General features: G+C 50.3%; 2 protein-coding genes across 2 annotated transcripts in view; one reads left to right on the plus strand and one right to left on the minus strand.

The window, feature by feature from the left end:
* Nucleotides 1-3,602, plus strand: part of NLRC3 (NLR family, CARD domain containing 3) — an 11,768-nt gene extending 8,166 nt beyond the window's left edge. The window contains exons 10-18 of the mRNA XM_009586236.1: nucleotides 246-329; nucleotides 817-900; nucleotides 1,007-1,090; nucleotides 1,334-1,417; nucleotides 1,711-1,794; nucleotides 1,911-1,994; nucleotides 2,234-2,317; nucleotides 2,529-2,612; nucleotides 3,512-3,602. Of these exons, the coding sequence (XP_009584531.1) occupies nucleotides 246-329; nucleotides 817-900; nucleotides 1,007-1,090; nucleotides 1,334-1,417; nucleotides 1,711-1,794; nucleotides 1,911-1,994; nucleotides 2,234-2,317; nucleotides 2,529-2,612; nucleotides 3,512-3,602 (763 nt within the window). The remainder of the gene's footprint in view (nucleotides 1-245; nucleotides 330-816; nucleotides 901-1,006; nucleotides 1,091-1,333; nucleotides 1,418-1,710; nucleotides 1,795-1,910; nucleotides 1,995-2,233; nucleotides 2,318-2,528; nucleotides 2,613-3,511) is intronic.
* A 3,315-nt stretch (nucleotides 3,603-6,917) lies between these two features.
* The window catches only part of CLUAP1 (clusterin associated protein 1), a 71,493-nt gene continuing 58,921 nt past the window's right edge, over nucleotides 6,918-19,489 (minus strand). Inside the window, exons 10-11 of the mRNA XM_009586225.1 lie at nucleotides 10,264-10,319; nucleotides 6,918-7,441 (exon numbers count right to left, since the gene is read on the minus strand). Of these exons, the coding sequence (XP_009584520.1) occupies nucleotides 7,289-7,441; nucleotides 10,264-10,319 (209 nt within the window). The 3' untranslated portion in view covers nucleotides 6,918-7,288. The remainder of the gene's footprint in view (nucleotides 7,442-10,263; nucleotides 10,320-19,489) is intronic.

Consider the following 19,489-nt stretch of genomic DNA (forward strand, 5'->3'; position numbering starts at 1 on the left):
CAAGTGCCGGCAAACCCCGTCACCTCTGCTCGGTGGGGCCGGTGCTGCCGTGGTGAGCAGGAGATGCTGACCCTGGCCTGGCTGCTCCCAAAGCTGGTCCTTTAGTCTCGGCTCCCCCCGACTCCCGTGGCTGGGAGATGCCTGTTTCTCAGTGAAACGGGCACTTTTCACCCCAAACACGGCCCCGCAGCCTACCTGCGATGCCACGACTGACCCGTGCTCATGTCTTCCCCCGTTTGTCTCAGTCTCCAGAGCAACTCCATCAGCAGCGCTGGGGTGGCCGCGCTGACAGCAGCTCTCTGCTCCAACAAGGGACTCATCAACCTCAAGTAAGTGACAGTGCCTCCGGCCACCCTGGCCAAAAGCTGCTGCCGGGACATGGGATGCGAGAACTTTTCCTTGTGCCTGGTTGTTTCCACAAATGGTCTGGGGTGCTGAAAGCAGCCTCTGTCCCTCCTCTGGCTGCGACCATCTTCTCTCCATCTTAGCTTTCTCCCCTTGGGACAGTATCGGTTCAGCCGTGTCTGGCAATGAAACGATGGCAGCAGGGATGGGAGGCTGGGAAAAATGGCACCCCAATGGCATCGGTGCTCACAGCTGTAGGATGCACCCGGAATGGAGATGCAGGGGATGGAGATGCAGATGCTGATGGGGATGCAGGGAATGGAGATGCAGATGCCGATGGGGATGCAAGTCAGACAGACCGCCTGTTGCAACAGAAGGTCTCAGCCCCAGAGCGGGGGGCGAGGGGGGCTGTGGGGGAGCAGCCCATGCCCTGCCTCGGCCGCTCCTCCCCAGCCCCGTGTCTTTCCCCAGCCTGCGGGAGAACTCCATCAGCAAGGAGGGGGGCCCCGCCATCGCCCATGCCCTGCGGACCAACAGCACCCTGAGGAAGCTGGAGTAAGTCCCATGGGCCCCAGGAGGGCACCCACGCTGCTGCACGGTGTCGCTGGAGTTGTCCCAAACTCTGTGCGCGTGACTTGCGTCCTCTGTCCCCTGCCTCTAGCTTAGCGGCGAACCTGCTGTACGACGACGGCGGCAAGGCCATTGCTTTGGCGATGAAAGAGAACCGGGCGCTCACGTCCCTCCAGTGAGTTTCCCCTTGGACCCGGACGGTTTTGAAGCCCCTTTCGTGGACGCGGGGCAGGGACCCTGCTCCCGGGCCTCAGCCCCTCCAGGCCATGGGAGGTGTGCTGTGCCATCCCCGATGGACCCTGATGGGTCACCTCCCAGCCCCCACCACGCTGGATGGGAGCGGATGGGTGCTGAGCCTGCAGGGATCGGGGCGTCCTCGCAGCCCCGGACTTCACCTCCCGGTCTCTCCCGTTCGCAGCTTGCAGTGGAACTTCATCCAGGCAAAAGCTGCCGCGGCCCTGGCACAAGCACTACGGTCCAACAGCAGCCTGGCCAGCCTCGAGTAAGTGGGGACACGGGTGGGCAGGTCTTGGGCAGCGTCTTCCTACTGGGACCTGCCCAAGGACTCTGCTGCTCCAGGGGAGGTGGCTTTGCCTGCTGTCTCCTCCACGCGCTCCAGTCCATCCTGTGTCCCCATCGCATGTCCCTGGCTGGGGATGCTGCAAGCGCATGGTGGCCCAGGGGCCACCCCAAGCCATTTGGGAAAGCCCGGCACACTGTGCCCTGTGCTCACTGCCCATCTCCCGGCTCCTGGGTGTCTAGGCCGTGAGCAGACGCAGCACTTGCATGTCTTAGCTTGCAGGAGAACGCCATCGGAGACGAGGGAATGGCCGCCCTCTCCGCTGCACTGAAGGTCAACACAACCCTGGCAGATCTCCAGTGAGTATCCAGGCTGTGGCGGGACCCTGGCATTGCAGCCTGTCTAATTAGCTTCTCTAATTAGCACACCACGGCCACCTCACGAACATGCGCTGAAGGGTCCTTCTCTCTTGCAGCCTGCAGGTGGCTTCAGTTGGCGCAGCTGGTGCTCAAGCCCTGGCAGAAGCCTTGATGGTCAACAAGAGCCTGCAGATCCTGGAGTAAGTGCTCGGTGGGGCCACCAAGTCCCCATGGCTGCGACACCGCTCCCTGGGGGTGTCCGAGACCCTGGTCCTTAGCTCAGCACCGCTTCCACCCTTGCATCGTGTCCTACCAGGCTTGGCTTGCCTGTCCCTTGACTCGCTGGTGTGGGGCCACCTCTCCCACCTCCTCCTCTCGCCCATGGAGAGCACAGGGCTGTCCCGGGCTGTCCTCCCTCACCGCCTGCATTCCTCTGCAGCTTGCGGGGAAACTCCATTGGCGTGGCAGGAGCCAAGGCGATGGCCAACGCGCTGAAGGTGAACCGCAGCCTCCGCTGGCTTAAGTAAGTACCCCGCTCCCCGGGGCGGGAACCAAAAAGAGCCTTTCCAGACCTTCCTGGAGGAAGCAGCGAGGGGACAGCCAGGCCAGCAGCTCTCAGTGGGGCAAACCCCTGAGCTGATGGCTTTTCCCAACGCCCACGCACATGGCATGCATTCCCTCCTGGTGGCCACATCTCCCTGGCTGGTGCTTTCTGACCCTCCCGCCTCCCGCAGCCTGCAGGAAAACTCCCTGGGCATGGACGGAGCCATCTGCATCGCCACCGCTCTGAAGGGCAATCACGGCCTCACCTATGTGAAGTAAGTGGCTGCTGAGCTGGACGGTAAGGCAGGGACGGGGGAAACCACGGGAACCATCAAGGGACCTTCCCCAGCACTGGCACTGTCCTACAGGGACCTTCCCAGTGGGGCAGGGGGCAAGGGCACCCTGTGCTCCTCCCGGCGTGACGGCCACCATCCCCACACAGCTCCAGACCCCACAGCTCCTCTCTGGGGCAAAGAACCACCCCAAAAGTAAAATACTCTCCAAAATCATAGAATCGTAGAATCATTAAGGTTGGAAAAGACCTCTAAGATCATCAAGTCCAACTGTTAACCCAACACCACCATGCCCACTAAACCATGTCCCTAAGCGCCTCATCTACACGTCTTTTAAATACTTCCAGGGATGGTGACTCCACCACCTCCCTGGGCAGCCTGTTCCAAGGCCTGACCACTCTGTCAGTAAAGAAGTTTTTCCTAATGTGCAGTCTAAACCTCCCTTGGCGCAACTTGAGGCCATTTCCTCTCGTCCTATCACTGTTACTTGGCAGAAGAGACCGACCCCCACCTCGCTACAACCTCCTTTCAGGTAGTTGTAGAGCGCGATGAGGTCTCCCCTCAGCCTCCTCTTCTCCAGGCTAAACAGCCCCAGTTCCCTCAGCCGCTCCTCACCAGACTTGTGCTCCAGACCCTGTATCACAGGGACGGGCTGGCGCAGCCCCTCCAGTCCCCAGGGGCTTTCTCCAGCTTCTCACCTGGCTGCCTCTGGGGTCTCAAAACCAGAGTCCCCAGTGACCGCGGTCCCAGCAAGAGCTCCTGGATGGTGGAGGGAGGGTGCAGATGATGCTGGTGCAAAGCTGGGGTGCATCTCTCGTACCCACCAAGGATCCCGCTCTGCCTCGTGTCCAAGCCTGAACTCCTCTTCTCTTTGCTCCCAGCCTGCAGGGGAACCGCATCGGCCAGTCAGGAGCCAAGATGATCTCCGACGCTATCCGGACAAACTCCCCCGACTGCATCGTGGACGTGTGAGGGTGCCTGGCCGCAGCAAGGAGGTGGCCTGGTGGGTCCCTTCGGCCAGCGTGCCTCCACAGGGAGCTGCTCGGCCCTCCACCCGCCCGTCTCAGGGAGGAGAGCTGAGGCAAGGAGAGCTCCTGAGCTCCCCGGCACAGCCCAGGAGGACCTGGGGCCTCCGGATCAGCAGTGCAGGAGGGTCAAGACTCGCTAGTGTTGAAAGCTGAGGAATGTGCGACCATCTCCCTGTTCATCCAGGCCCCGGGGGAGCTTCAAGGAATGGGTGAAACGCAAACAGGAGGGAGGAGGGGGCAGATCCCACATGCCAGCCCTTCTTGTTTTTGTGGGGGACTTACCTGCCACCGCCGGCGGCAGCGACCCCCTCCTGTGATCTCCATGGGGTTACAGCGCTGTGCGATGACCGTGCCCCAGACCGGGCGCATCCTGACCGCCCCAGAGCTCTGCTCTTGTCCCAGCCCGAGTCCCTGCGGAAAAACGTTGCAACACCCCAGCCGGGGCTCCAGGGCTCTGCTCCCAGCGCCAGCTCTAGTTCTGGCAGGGATCCTGGGAGAAGCGGGTGAAACAGGGGCAGGATTCACAGCAGACCCTTATCCCCTGGCTAAATACAGCCCAGTCCCGCACGCTCCCGCTGACAAGAGAGGTTTGCCGTCTCCTTGCTCAGATGAGAGCAGTGCTTTGGACCTGGGCACTTCAGAGCAGGGTCCTAGGCAGCGCGTGGACCTGTGTGTTTGCCATGCCCTCAATAACAGGTGGGTGCTGGCCGAGCACGACTGAAGCGTTTGTTAGTGCTGTTCTCTATCAAAGCCTCTCGGAAGAGTCAGCATCCCAAGGCATAGGAGTGGAACCATCTAGAAAGACCTTGGGAAATAAAGAGCCCTCAGGATAACGGGAGGAGGATTGGGAGGGTGAACGTAAGCAGAATAGCACTGCACAAGGATGGGCCTTGCACAAGCACGGGTCTCGGTGCTACACTGGGACTGCCTTATCACTAAGTCCTGCCTCTCGAGTTTAGGCCAGACTTCTTGGGTCTCCTGCTGGTGTCATCGGTGACAAGCTGTGTGACCTTGGGATGTGTCTTCCCGACATCCCAGCTGCAGGCAGGGTCCTCCCCTAGGTCACCTTTTGGGCAGGCGGCTGCTGAAAGCAGAGGTGCCAGGTGATGCCCTTGTGTGCGTGGCAGAGACCCAGTGACTCTCCGGAAGGTGCCAGGTTTGCAGGTGGATCAGTAGCCAAAGTATGCAACCCCCTCCCCCCCCAGCCCCCTTCCAGCCACTGACCCCTCTCCCCACTCCACCCCAGCCAGAGCCACCCTGAGCCAGGGACCTCTGTGGGCTGATGCTGGAGAAATGCCGGGCTGAGCTGGGTGATATGTACACACTTGGAAATAAATTGGTTCCTAGCTGAGAAGACGCCTTGTGCTGGCTTCCTCTCTTGGCTGTGGATCATTACACGTGACGTTCGGGGTGCACTGTGCTCCGCTGCCCCGGCTGGAGACCCCACACCCTGTACCGGTGTGACAAGAGGGCTCATGGCTTTTCCATGAGGTGTCAGGGGCTGGCGCTCGCTCTCCAACAGGATACAGTGACGCGGAGTGATTTAAGTCACCGTTATTTCTGGGCAGACTGAGGCTCGGGTCCAGCTCTGCCCAAAGCCTGTGCCTAGCCCTGAGCTGAAATGTTACCTGAAGCACCGACGGAGAGAGCGATCAACAACCCCAAGACAGCTCCCGTGCCCCAGAGCTCCAGGAAACAGGGGGTTAACAACAATTTGAAATATATTGAATCAATCTGTCCGCATATGCACATACCTAGCTATACACAAACACTCCTGAGGTGAAGGCGTCAAGCGCTCAGAGGGTGCATTTCCACTGGCACCGGGGTTGGCTGCTATCGGCGCTGCTGTTCAAGCCTGGCACAAGAAGCTGCAATGCAAACAAAGCATGGCTACCCCAAAACCTGGCTGGCTGCACTGAAAAGCTAGGTGGCAGTGCTGCCTGAAGAGGCTCTGGTTCTGTGCACACAAGGTATTAAGTCAGCTTTCCATTTCTGCCTACAATATAGGAAATAACATAGAAAACCGTAACTCTGAAGCTGCAACCCAGACTTGGAGACTGGGCCCAATCTCGTGGGAAATCTCTCACGGGTGAGCTATATCTCAGCACACAGGGAGGACCAGAACAGATTCCCTGCGTAACATGGGAAAATGTTTTCAGAACAGGTCCTAAAATCAGAATGTTCTCATCCCTTGGGAGAGGGATGCGGTGAGCACACGCTTTCTCACTGGCTGTCACAGGACCACCCTGTGGCTTTGCAGCAAGAGCCTAGCACTGAGAACACCATATCCTGTGTCTGCCTTTGAAGTGAGGTGCAAAATGCCAATAAACTTTGCAGGGTGCAAAGAGGTGTCCTAACTGTCAGCCAGTTCAGCTCAAGCCTGTTCGATTGCGTGCATTTCAGCACATCACTGCTCCCACATATGTCCTGTTACTACACAAAAACTGCACTGTATTTACCTGTAAACTTTTCTTCCACCTTGACGTGACCTTTCAAGCTCTGCTGATGGGGAACTGCCTTGGGTGTGAAGGTTCTCTTGGGGCCAGGACACGGAGAGTTGAAAAAGCTCTTGGTTTTTCAAGTAACTCATGTGTATTCCTTCCTTCAGCACAATAATGGAGGGGTTGGACCTGACTCTAGACTTCAGATGGGGGGGAAAGCAAAGTACTTTGCTGATGTAAAAAAAGGGAAGGGCAGGAAAACAGCCTGGGCTCTTGTCTGCCCTGATGAACACACACCAAATGAACTCTTCTAATCAAGCACTGATTTCTGCTCCTGTGAAGACAAATTGTGATGCTAAAGCAAAGCTAAAAGAAAAGAGGCGACACACTAGACAAACTCCAGCTTTCAGCTTTTGTGTTCACCTGAATACACTTCCAACAGATGGCATCAGTATAACTTGCTGAACAAAAGCTTTTGGCCCATTTGAGTGCCTAAATCTCAGTCCGCCCCAGAAGCACCAGTATAATTAAAGGACTAATTTCATACAGATTTAGTTACAGCGCTGTCTCGCACAGCTGCTCTCAGAACACTGAGGCACAGCCCACTGAAATCTGAGGACAACTCCCACTGACACAGCTGAAATACTAAGAGATGCTGCACTGAAGGTGGTATCTGAAGACCCCTTCACTAGTTTCCCACTCCTTTAGTGCAACTGGTGCTGCTTTTTGTGGAGGCAAGCCCTTGATTAAGTAAAGGATATATTTAGGACAAATAGATTTAAGCCAGATTTAAAATCAATTTAAGTGTGTTCCCAGGGCAGCTTTTCATCCAGTTTTATTAAGCCAAAAAAATCCAGTTGGACATAATAAAATGCAGGGAATCAAGCACACGATGCTCACTGAGTGCGACTTTTGGCACTGCAGTGCATGAAGGCCAGTTCTAATGCAATTATGGAAATAACCGCACTCCACATTACTGTGATTCTCATTACGGATAAACTGCTCATGCTTTGAGAGTCACAAGACTGGCAATCCAAGTTTAATTTTCAAGTTTAATGAACATTATTTACTGACTCCTGAATTCATGCTGACAAGTGCTTTTCAAATGGCAGGATATTAGCTCCTGGCCTGCATACTCTCCGGGAGCATGTTTATATTTCAGATGCCTCCTGATCCTGCTACTAAAGGGTCAGAAGTCATTATCACTTTCCTCTAGTGGCTCTGGCTTCCTTGCTCGGTGTCTGGATTTGCTCGGGGAGATTTCCATGCTGTCGTCTTCCATATCATCCTCCTCCTCATCCTCTTCTTCATCCAGGTCAATCTCACTATCCCCCGAGTCCTCCTGCAGGAAAGCAAACAGAATTCATGACCAGTTCAGTTCTCAGATGGCAAGGCATCTTTGCCAGCTCAAAAGTAAAGGACAGCACTGCTGGCTGACGATAAGTCGTTCCTCCCCTGCACTCTGTGCAATCACAGACCTGGGGGTATGGGGAAGGCTGTCTGTCTGGACTGGTATGCATCCAGATTTGGACCTCTTGCAGATTCTGCAACAGGTTTCGTTCCAGCTCAGGCTGCTGTGCTGCTGGCCTTCCACGATCATGAAAAGCCAGAGCTCGCTGCCTCTGGGAGCTAATGGCCCACATGGCTTTTGCCAGCAGCTCCCCACTTTGCTAGACACTGGCTGCTCCATTCAATTTATTGCAAACCTTCTTCCCCACTTCACGGGGCTGATAAAAACGAACTCCTTGACTTCTGCTGAATCTGTGGTATTAAAAACCTTGCAGGATGTTTAACTTTAAAGTGATACCTATTGCAAGACCAAAGAATCAAGGTGTAGTGGAAGAAAATTAACTGCAGGAGAGAAACCCACCTGTGCCTTGGTGATGATCTTGCGTGTGCCTGGCCGTGCTGGGGCAGATCTCCCCTTGGAGAACCAGAGTGGAAAGAACAGGAGAGGCAGAGCAGGGAAAAAAAAAGTACAAGAACATAAAAGAAAACAGAAAATAACCAGAATGGGAGCAGGGGAGAAGGCAGCAAAGCCAGGTACAGCTCAGGCATCATGTGCCACACCAGCAAGTGACACGAGGCTGGCCATACAGCTGCTGGCTTTTGGGCAGGCTGAAGCCTGCTCTCTTCTCAAGTCCATAACCCAATTAACGCTTTGAGGGGTTCAAACCAGCCTCACTAGTTTCCTTCCCTGATCTCAGACACTTAGATGCCTGCAAGGATCCCGAAGCAAGCCTCTCAGCTCTGGTGCCTGCTGAGATGCTGTATTAAGAGGGCAGAGCCATAAGACAACCAAAGTGGCTGCAGCTGAGGACAATAAGAAGCTGAAGGCCTTGGCTTTCCACACCAGGATGTGCTGGGGCTGTGCCAACAGGGAGACATGGGAGAAAGCTGTGAACAGGGAAGTCCAAAGGAAGGAGAAACTGCAGAGAATGACTATCCAAGTCATTGGCAAGAACATGGTCAAGGACAATCAGGCAGCACCGTGACTAAGGTCACAACATCTTCACCTACAGCACTGGCACTCCTGACCCTACCCAGAAATGTTTCTGAATGCCAACAGCATAAATCATTCCCTAGAAGGCAACAAACAGCCTTAACCACATCCAATCTGGCTGCAGCAAACAGCAAAGCATGGTCTGCAAGTTCCTTTCCAGAGAAAAGGTGAGGATGGGCAGAAAGAAGGGCAGCTTGTCCCTCTCCAGCAAGAGACTTAACTCCCTTATCACTATAGTGCCTCCAGGTTTCTGCAATGAGCACTTAACAGCAGTGGTATCTTCTCTCTTCTGGCCCTGCCTGCAGGAGAAATAGTCCGTCCAGAGCTTTGCATGGCTAACCTAGCAGTGTCAGACAGCCATGGCGAATGGCTTTTGTACGCGGTGGTGAACATCGGGAGTTTCCTACTATTCTTATGTCCTGTAGAGGTGGATTCCCCCCGCATCTGCTTACCTCCCATTTTAAACCTTCTCCTGGGGACCCTGGAGTCACGCTAGCTCCATTAACCTCTGCCTCCTGATCCCAGACAGCGCTTTGCTGCTCCCCCAGGGTCTGGTGTCTGTAATGGGCTTTTGTGAACGGATTTCTGAAAAGCAAATTCTTTGTTTCAGAGAGGTTTAATTTCTATGCCACGAAGGCAGCGAAAGGCAGGGCAGTACTGAGAGAGACGGATAATCCCCCAGCAGCACAGGGCTTCTTGCTGGGCGCAGAGAAGATGTCTGAACTCCTAACATGCCCTCCTCATCTAGACAGGCAGCACTGGGTGGGGTGTCTGCTGGACAGAGACAGAAAGGCTACATCTACTCTAGGAAACTAACAGACAGCACAGGTTCAAACACAAATTCACAGTAGTTTTTAAGTATTTGTACTATTTCCTAGCACAGTTTTGGCCTGTGCCAACTAGCACTCTCCAAAACAATATTCCAGCATCACCTGGGGAATAGGACAGCCCCACTGCTCCTTGGATGCCAGCACCTTTTTGGGATGGCGGGGAGAGCTTACTGTATGGATGCCAACCATATCACAGCAGCTGGCTTCCGCTTCCTAGAACAGATGTAGCCACTTAAGAGTGCCCAGAGGCATAGAAAGATTGCCCATATATGCCAAAGGCTGAGCACAGCAATCACAGTAAGTGCCTGCCGTACAAACCTGTGTATTTAGCCACTGTCCGCTCACCAGGTCAACCATAACCAGATGCAAAGCCAGTAGCCATGGGACAGTTTTATCTGCAAGGCAGGGATCCCAAGGGGCACAGCTAACAGTTCTGCTCTCATCCCTGTCCCGTCATCTGGAGGGATGAAGGACTAATGCTGTTAGTACAGGCCACTGACAGGGCTCCAAGGAGTGTGTTTTTAGAGCAATGTAGGGGATTTAGATCCACGGATCTAACTCCTGCTACACTGCACTGATCCCCTCTTCCCAGCAATCTGCCCCAACAGCTTAACAAAACAGCATTCCTAACTAGTTATGCACTGCAGGCTGAGGCTAAAGCACAGAGACTCCAAGAACAAAAGAAAAATAGGAAAATATGTGCCTGTGCAGATGAAAGAGCAGCCAGTTGGAGGAAAGGAGGGGAAAAGCAGGCCTGGAGCATGAAGATTCAGCAGGTCATTCTAAAGCACTGTTGGAGAAGCTCTATAGGCACATGGGACGGTTACTTACATCTTCCTCCATGTCTCCACCTTGCATTGTTCCCACGATCCGTGCGCCAGCTCTTCCTGCAAGAGCAAAGAGAATCTCCATAAAGCCTGGCTCATGGTTAACACTGAGGGAGAATGAAAGATAAAGTTCAGAGTTTACATTTTAGAGGACTAGTCAAATGGCAGTGAGAGGATGAGATCCCAATGCATGTAAGGTCACCCCCACCGTTAAGCCTCAGAGCTCAGGAGAAGGTAGAAGAGGGTAAGGCTGACAGTAATTCCAGTCAGGATGGTATTTCCAGAGCTACCTTATGCCGGTATGACAGTTCTGACAGGAGAAGAGGCAATGGATGCATTAAGAAACAGGAAATTCTATCTGAACACAAGAAACCACTTTTTTTACTGTGAGGGTGGTCAAACACTGGAAAAAGGTTGCCAAGAGAAGTTGTGGAGTCTCCATCCATGGAGATATTCAAAACCCAACTGGACGTGGTCCTGGACAATCTGCTCAAACCTCCTGTTTGAGCTCTGTTTGAGCAGAGGGGTTGGACTAGATGACCTCGAGAGGTCCTTTCCAACCTAAACAATTCTGTGAATTGGTATATTCCTTCCTCTGCTTTGGTACACAGAGAACAAAAGCCCATCTTTTCCATGTGGTAAGCCTTCTGGCCTTTAGAGAGCTCACTATGCTCAGATCCTTTCTGATATTCCAGTAGGGACTGACATCTTGCAGCAATCCTAGGCAGTGCCGAGACAAACCTCAAGAATTTCTTGTTGTGAGTTGGATGTGTAAGTCTGAAGAGGGAGGTGGAGATCTCAGGGTTGTAGGGAGTTCACTAAAAAGGGAGAACAGACTTGCGCCTTGCTTTGTTACTTTTTGCTATGTAGAGGCCATATGAAATGGGGAAGATGCGAGCATGGTGTCCTTTGCTAGGAAGGGAGCCCAGGCGGTGTTGGGAATGGGTATAGCAGAGTTGTAACTGGGGAAATTCTGCGTGTGGGCTGACTGGGTGACTCAGCCCTGCCTCCTGCAACCACCAGAAGTCACTCAGCACTAACCAGATGCTTATTTAACAGTCCTGCTGCGACCATCGCATTTCACCACCTGTTTATCTCCTGTCATCACTAGTTTTCTCTACGCCAAATATGGATTTTTCCAATGTAGACAAAATCTTTTTTTTTTAGCATGAAAACAAAGCAGCTTTAAAATATATCCTGTCAAACCTCTTTTGTACCTCCCAAAGCACAAAAGACGATGGGCCCCTTTCATCCTGTTTGCAGATTGATTTGGGTTAGTTGTAGCAAAAAGCTGGCTAACTCATCCAGAAGTCACCAAAACACCCTTGTTGCATCAAGGCAGATAATTTAAAGGATCTTATGTCTCTAAACAAAAAGTGGTGTCCTCCATGCATCAGGTTGCTGATAAAACAGACAGTGGAGATGGAATTATAAGAAGATTCCTGAACAGAAGATCTCTCTTCAAGGTTTAGAGCTTTTTTTGCTCTAATTTACACTAGACTAAACTATGTAAATTTGGAGATGATTACAACTGACATCGTTAGACGACAATGGAACCGCATTTTTTTCCAGCCTACAGATGGCTCCAAGAGTTTAACTGCAATTTTGCTATGCAGAAGGCTCAGCATAAAGTGTTAGATAGAGAATTATTACCTCAAAAGGAGAAAGCAGCAGGGAGCTCCTAAAATTTACTGATAAGACAAAGCTGAGAGAGATCCTGAATATAAAAGAGAATCAAGATACCACATAAGGAGAGCTGATGAAATAGGACAGTTCAAAAATGCCAAGGGAAGAGCTTAGAGAACGCTAACAGAAGGCCTGCAGGATGCTGTTCTTCCATCAGTGGACACAATAAGGACATCTTATGGACATCTAACTGCTTACATCTGGAGGAAGACGAGAACCAGGTACTGCCCAGGCTTTGATCCCTACATCGTTTAAGCCAGGAGCACCTCTTTGAACTAGCAGCTGTGGGATCAGCAGGATTAGGTCCTGTAGCACAACCCTGGGACGCTCACAGGCGACACCCCAGGATGCAGAGGGCCTGGAGCTTCAGGTTGTGCACGATGCTGTAGACTGAACAGGAGAGAAAGCAGATTTTCCAGATTGGTAGAAGAGCTTCCGCGACAAAGGCGGGAGCGTTACTTTAACTTTCAGATCGTAAACCCCCAAGTTTCCGTGTGTGGGAGCAAGAGGAGTGACAGACGGCCGCGGTGTGTTTCCACGTGTACTGGGGGGGAGGCAGTCTGCACAGGACAGGGGGAGCTGGCAGGTACGGGGGTGTTTGTCACTTGAAATTTCCTGGGTTCAATTTAGCTGGGCTCAGCTTGCTGCGGCATTAGTGCTGCACCACTCTGGCCACAGAGGTTCACGCAGCTTCCAAGCGGGTGACAGCCTGTTATGTTTACTTACAGCTAATGTGAATTCAGCCGGGACAGGCTGTACAAAGTGATAATTAGGTAAAATGTTAGTAATGAACAGACTGTAATTCACTGCACTTTTGGATTCAAATCTAATCTCCGTGCATCGCCACAGTTTATAGTCACTGAGCTATCAAAGATCAGAGGTGAACGTGCATCCACGATTTTAAGCCTGTGAGCATTTGCCATTTTTCCTCTGCGTGTGATGCTTGCCATTGTACTAACCTGTGCAGCTGCCTACAATGGATCCACAGGACTAGAATGACTTACATCTTCTTACCCAGCAGTGGGTATATGTTAACCCTGTGCCTGACAGCAAGAAGCGACACTTAACCTGAGAGGTTAGGACAACCTACCATGAGGGGAAGGTAGATTTGCAGCTGAAACATTTTGCTCACAGTTTGGAGATCCGCGTTCAGTCTCCAGCTCTTAATGCAAATTCACAGCGTGAGCTCAGGTAAGACACCTCCTTTCCCTCCGTATCACCTCTGCACACAGAAAATTGGGATAAATCTTTTACCTGATCTTTCTGACCTACATGCCCTTTGGGCACTGCGTTCTTCAGTGTGAGTGTAGCCCTTAGCATAAGGCCCTGATCTCAGCAGCATTTTCTAGGCATTGCCAAAATACAATGATTAATTAAGCACACTACAGTTGCTGCCCAGGATGAGCATACTTCTATTTATTTCTTACACCCTTCATGAAAAGGAAATTTGCGTGAAAGTGAGTCACCTGTCTCAATCCCACCCTTTCAGACCTACAACCTCTCCTCCTTCTCCACTAGGTCCAGTGTCGCAATGGCCATAATACAAGCTGAAAGCGTACAGAAACACCTCCTTCCTTCCACGGAGCACTTAACTTTGCTGACACAAAACATACAGCCAAAGACATCTCGGTTGGGAGCAGATGCTGAGATGGTGGGAGGAAGCTCTATTTCAAGTTAAGACAAATTCATTTCTGTGAATTCCAAACTGCAGCCCCTTTTCGGTGTTTCCAAACACACTTGATTGCCCCCCTTTCCCCAGCTACATGAGCCTGGTAATATTGTCCAGCAGCTGCTATATCAGGAAACTAAAGACTTCACAGACTTTTATCTGGGCGATAGGAAACTGCAAAGATTCACACAGAAATACATGAAAATGAGAAGAGCAGTTGTATCAGCTTTCTCCCTCCCCAGATTAGTTTCCTCCAAGCACCGGCAGTTAGACCCAGTGGCTCAAACACTTAGTGTTGACTGTTTTTTCCCCTCCCGCTTGACCTGAAGAGACAAGGAAGAGATTAATCTGACTCTCCAAAATTCTTTTATAAGGTTTACAACTAGAACTTGATTTGCTTTACTAGAAAAGTATATTCACTCCAGGAGCACAGACACAAGGACCCACTGTATGCCGTGCGTACAAAGCCCCAGTCAGGATAAAATTGCACTTTGTGAAGTTCACAAGGAAGGAATTTTTTTTAAAAGTTCACAGAGAGCAATACCAGTTTGGTAGAGTCCTCCGAGGTGCTCTGAGAGCAGGTGCATTTGTGAAATTTTTCCCCTTGACTTCATACAGCTGGAGAACTTGAATCCTGCTAATGCACAGCCAAATACCTTCCTGCCAGACCCATTCTTTATGCCTCAGCCTTCCCCCTCTGCCACCACCACGGTACATGCGAAATCCAGACGCGCTGTCCTGGTTTCGGCTGGGATAGAGTTAAATTTCTTCCTAGTGCTGTGTTTTGGATTTAATTTGAGAAGAATGTTGATAACACACTAATGTTTAAAGTTGTCGCTAAGTGCCCTGTCGAGGACAGCTCCATGCTCTACAAAATGCAGAGGCTGGGAGGAGGGAGCACAGCCGGGACAGCTGGCCCAGCTGGCCAACGGGGTATTCCATACCATGTGACGTCATGCTCAGTATATGAATGGTAGGTGTGTTCCAGGAAGTAGCGATCGCTACTTGGTTATCGGTCAGCGCGGGTGGTGAGCAATTGCATTGTGCATCACTCATTTTGTATATTCTATCATTATTATTTTCCCTTTTCTGTTCTATTAAACTGTCTTTATCTCAACCCACGAGTTTTTCTCACTCTTACCCTTCCGATTCTTTCCCTGTCCCACTGGGGGATGGCGGGGGGGAATGAGTGAGTGGCTGCGTGGCATTTGGCTGCCTGCCGGGTTAAACCACGACACCCACTCATCTCCTCACTCTCACAGACTTTGAATCAAGGCAAGCACATGCAACGAGATGCCTGCAAACACCAGGGCTCATGAAGAACCATCACGATGAGAGCAGCCTGGCCAGGTTAGAAGAGGTTTTTGTTTCTGTTGCTCTGTACTTCTTGTTAACTACCGAGAAATCAGGCGGGGATTCTCAAAGGAGCTCTGTGGTTACAAACAATAATCACAAATGCCACACGGAAAGGAAAGGTAAGAAGGGTTCAGTGCCCAGCAGAGCCTGTGTCAAGGCTGCTGTTCATACCTGTCTCACCTCTGCCCACTTGACACCACATCAGGTCTACAGCTCTCCCTTCTGTGCAGACAGCAGAATCTATTTTGGCCTCTGAAAGCATGAGGTGCAGAGTACCTGCAAGCCCCAGTATGTGAACTGCAGATTCCTGGTATTTTTGAGACTCAGGCCTGGCCGTGCTGGAACTGCTGGGACATCAGGAGGACACTGACAGTTTCTTGAGTCTGCGGCTGAAGTTTGCACGTGCAACAACCTTGGCAAATCCTCCCTAGTGGCACTTTAGTTATCAAGTGTGGCATGACTCTCAACAAGACATTTTCTTCTGGTTTTTTTTTTGTTTGTTTGTTTTTGTTTTTTTTTTTTTCCAAAAACACAAGCTCCAGGTACTCTGACTGCAGCAGTGGGGAGACCCTGATCACTCTTTCTTAAGGGTTTCTGAACAGACTGACTGGGGGGAATGACTTGGGAACAGTAAAGAGGGAGACCACATCCCGCACTAAGCTGCATGCCAGTAAGAGGCAGCTGTCCCTACGGATGAAGCTGAGAGATCAGAGATGGGATCACACAGCATTTGAATGATGCCTAGACAACTGCAGTGGGCTTCAGCATGTTTTTCTTATCAAGACTCATTTCCACAACAGAGAAGAATGCAACATTTTGAGAAAACCTGCAGATTTGTTATCATCTTGTATTTTTAAAGATAAATGCATTTGCATACGTTTCTTGGTCTTGGACCCAGAGATGTAATTTCCTTTAGGAATCAGAGAGAAGGGAAGAAATAGACTAGTTAGTTAATATGCGTTTTTAAAAATTAGGCAAGTGACAGCCACAGGAACTCAATGTGAACAAGACATCCAACAAGGAGCAGGCAGCTGTTGCACATTCCTAATTGAATCCCCCCACTCCCCTGCATATTGATGGCACGCCTGTGGTTTCTACACACCTGGGGAGGTTAGAGGGAAGGAAAACATTCTAGAAATTCAGTAGCAGAAATCTGAACATGGGCACAAGCTGGAGACAGAATTTCCACAAGCCGAGTCTGACCATTTCCACTGAGAACAGAACTTTCCTACTTTTCAGCTTGCACGCTCTATCGAGGGATTTGGAAACAGGACTGTGTAGGCTCACCTGAGATTTTTTGCTACTATGTCAAAGCACCCATTCTCGCTACAGGATTGAAAAAACGATGGCTAATTCAGCCTCCGCAGCCTTCCACCCAGCATGCAGGGTACCTTTGGCTCTTTCCCAATGTCTGCTAGCCAGTTCCTGCTTAATAATCACAAGCTCAACTTTAAGAAGAAAACCAAGACAGGGAAGCTAAACATCATCATCTCAAAACACTGTCTGCCACAACAGCATCATCAGCACGCTTTGGATACGTGCTGCTCTGCGTGCGCTGCCTCTGAGAGATGCATCCGTACGGGGCCGGGGATCCCCGCAGGCCTGGCTACAGCACGGGAACAGCAGGCGCTGGCAAGCCAGCCCACGTCTACCGAGACACGGGACCACGCTCTCTGTCTGCGCCCGAACGCACCTCCAGTTTGATTGTCGCGTACTTGGCTCCACTTCCTCCAATGAGGTACACTTTGCTTTCTTAATAAAACCCCTTTATTCTCATCTGCTGCACTCAGAGACTTATTTGTTCTTGCTATGTTAAACAATGCAGGTTTTCACAAGCAAAGGTTTTAGCCATTCAGTAGCAAGTACACTTGCTACCCTGGCTGCCAGCACATCATGACCACATTGATCCTCTGGGTCAGTTTTGCAAAGGTAAGAGGTTCCAAGAGAGCTGCTCTCTCACTGTTTGACTTTGGACTGATTGTTTACTAAAAACATTCAGAGTTTTATAAAGCTGTCTTCTTACAATAAAGACCAAATGGGACTGAAGTTGTTACTGTCTCAGTAGTGAAATGGTCTCCGTGGTCCAAACAGGACAAAAACGCCCCTTACACCAACATTACAGAAGGAAACATAAGAGCTAAAGCGTTCGGATAATTGGTTTACAGGAGCTGAAAGATCCTGGCAGTGTGCAATAGAGGGTGATTTACTATAGACAGGCACAGTCCCACAGTTCTGCAAGCATGGATCATTTCTGCTTCATTCAGTAACGTTTCCACTGCCTACCTTGCTCCAAGCACAGTGTGTGCCAGTCTGCCATGGCCTACCCAATCAGCCAGTGCTATCGCTGGGAGGAGGAGAGATCCTGAATTTGCTCATGATTCCAAAATGCATTTCAGAACTCTGGTCCGAATAAGCCTGGAAAGATGGATCTGCACATGTAAACACAACATCGCTTCTGCCACTTTTGATAGCATGGATGAAAAAAAATCCACTTTAGTTCAAGGGGAAACTGGAAAGGTTCTCAGAAAAAACAAACAAACAAACATCTACTGAGGGTTAGACTAAATTTGTGGAAACCACATCCAGCTCAGGAAATCCTGATGAGGATTGAAACAGTTTGAGAGCGGGAGAGAACCTGAGGGAAGTTCCTACACTCTTCCCCAAGCATTTTCTTTCAGCCAGTGCTGGAGACAGAAGACCAGGCCAGACAGACCTCATGCCTGACCTGGCATGGCAACTTCCTAGGACAAGGCTTTGCATTCTTCACCCTGATGTCCACCCCATCTGCACGTGAACAACCATCCTGCTGCAAGCTACTGGTTTATGGCCTGTTTCAGGCAAGAGGTTTCTCTGCATTGCAGACGGTTAAGACCTTCAACATGGCAAGAATTTCTTTTTCTTTGGTTCTGTGACAAAACAGAATCTTATTCCAAACGCCATTGCTAACTCACGGTTTGACCTCAGGGAAGTCCATGTATCTATTTTATCTGTGTAACAACCTCACTTATCTATTGCCAGACAGAATAAAAGTGGATGTGAATTTTTATTCACATTGACAATGTTCAAATGAAAAGTTGCAGATGATAAATCAATGTATTCTCTTACTTACAAAAGCAAATGATTAGTGACACGTGGATTTATTATAAGCAGCCCCATCAAGGAGGAGACTTGCCTGCAATTGTGATGTTGTGATAACAAAACAGGTTGTAGTTTCACAAACCCAGTAAGCCAGCATCTGCCAGTTTGGAGACTTTCTTCCTAGCCATTTATTCTCACCCCCATGCCTGCTCCCTCTTTGTTCAGAAGCCATCCTGGCTTCCTAAAACTGGGTTTGCTGTACTGTTGAATCAGAACCATTGAACTCAACGGAGATGGAAGCTCCATAGCGCATTACAGGTTCCTCCTTAACCTGCTGCTGCCTATTCCTCTTTGTACATGGGGAATAAGGGTTCAATTTTCTCTCTGTACCACAGGAGCTAGCAGCCTGTCACGTCTCCCCCAGCTAACATTCTTTTCTGCTCCATGGGAGACTAAATCCTATACCTTCAAGTCTTTTAATTGGCTAAAAGAATAAAACCAGGAGCAATATTGTCAAAGCTGCATTTAGTTTGAATTTTGCTGCATCTAGACAAACCTAATGAAAGGATTCTTGAGGGTGAAAGTGTGTTGATTTTTCTCAATTATACCAACTGCCCTAATAACAGAGATGATCTCTCCCTGAGAATCTTGCCTCTATAATGGCAAAACACACTGGAGTACCTCCCCACCTATTACAGACAGAGGGAGGAAGTCTTCTTTTACAATGCTAATAACCTGGAAATTAGAGATGTAAAACTGAATCACAGCAACTACAGGAACTGACCACAGTGGACCATTTCTCCTTCGTTTGAGAGCAAATATGGCTCAGAAGCACCACTGTGTAAGGAGACACAATGCTTCAAAAGAAAGTGATTGAAATCTCTTGAATTGAGTCAAGGAAAAAAACAGTAATTAATAGAAATAATGTTCTTGTCATGCTGCCTTAATAATTAAGTACATTTTAAATGCAAACTACCTGTGCTGAAGTACATGTATAGATTTTTGGTGTGTTTAATGACAAATGGCCAGTGAATGTTCAGGCCTGATTTTCTAAAGAAGCTGACTCACCTGACATTAATCTCAAGTCTTGACATGACTCCAGCACTTCAGCTGGTGAGGGTCACACAGTCAAACATATAATCTCACTATCGATGAGGGTCCTGGACCAAATGGGCCCATTTACACAGAGAGAGAGGTGCAGATCTGAGCCTGTTCTCAAGGCTAGAACTGCTTGTCACGTAAGCACACACTCTGGATCAGGCTGGAGCTCCCAAAGGAAAGCTTTGGCCTGACTGGTGTCTTGATACATTCCAAGCTTTTGTTCCTATTCTGGACAGATAAGAACGGGCAGGACTCAAGCCCGTTAGAGTGGCAAGCTCACTCTAACACCAGAAGCAGAGATATCCCAAGGTTGAGTTTTCCTAAACAAAAAGTGTAGGCA

The sequence above is a fragment of the Fulmarus glacialis genome, unplaced genomic scaffold, assembly GCF_000690835.1.
Source record: "Fulmarus glacialis isolate BGI_N327 unplaced genomic scaffold, ASM69083v1 scaffold2521, whole genome shotgun sequence".
NCBI classification, from domain to species: domain Eukaryota; kingdom Metazoa; phylum Chordata; class Aves; order Procellariiformes; family Procellariidae; genus Fulmarus; species Fulmarus glacialis.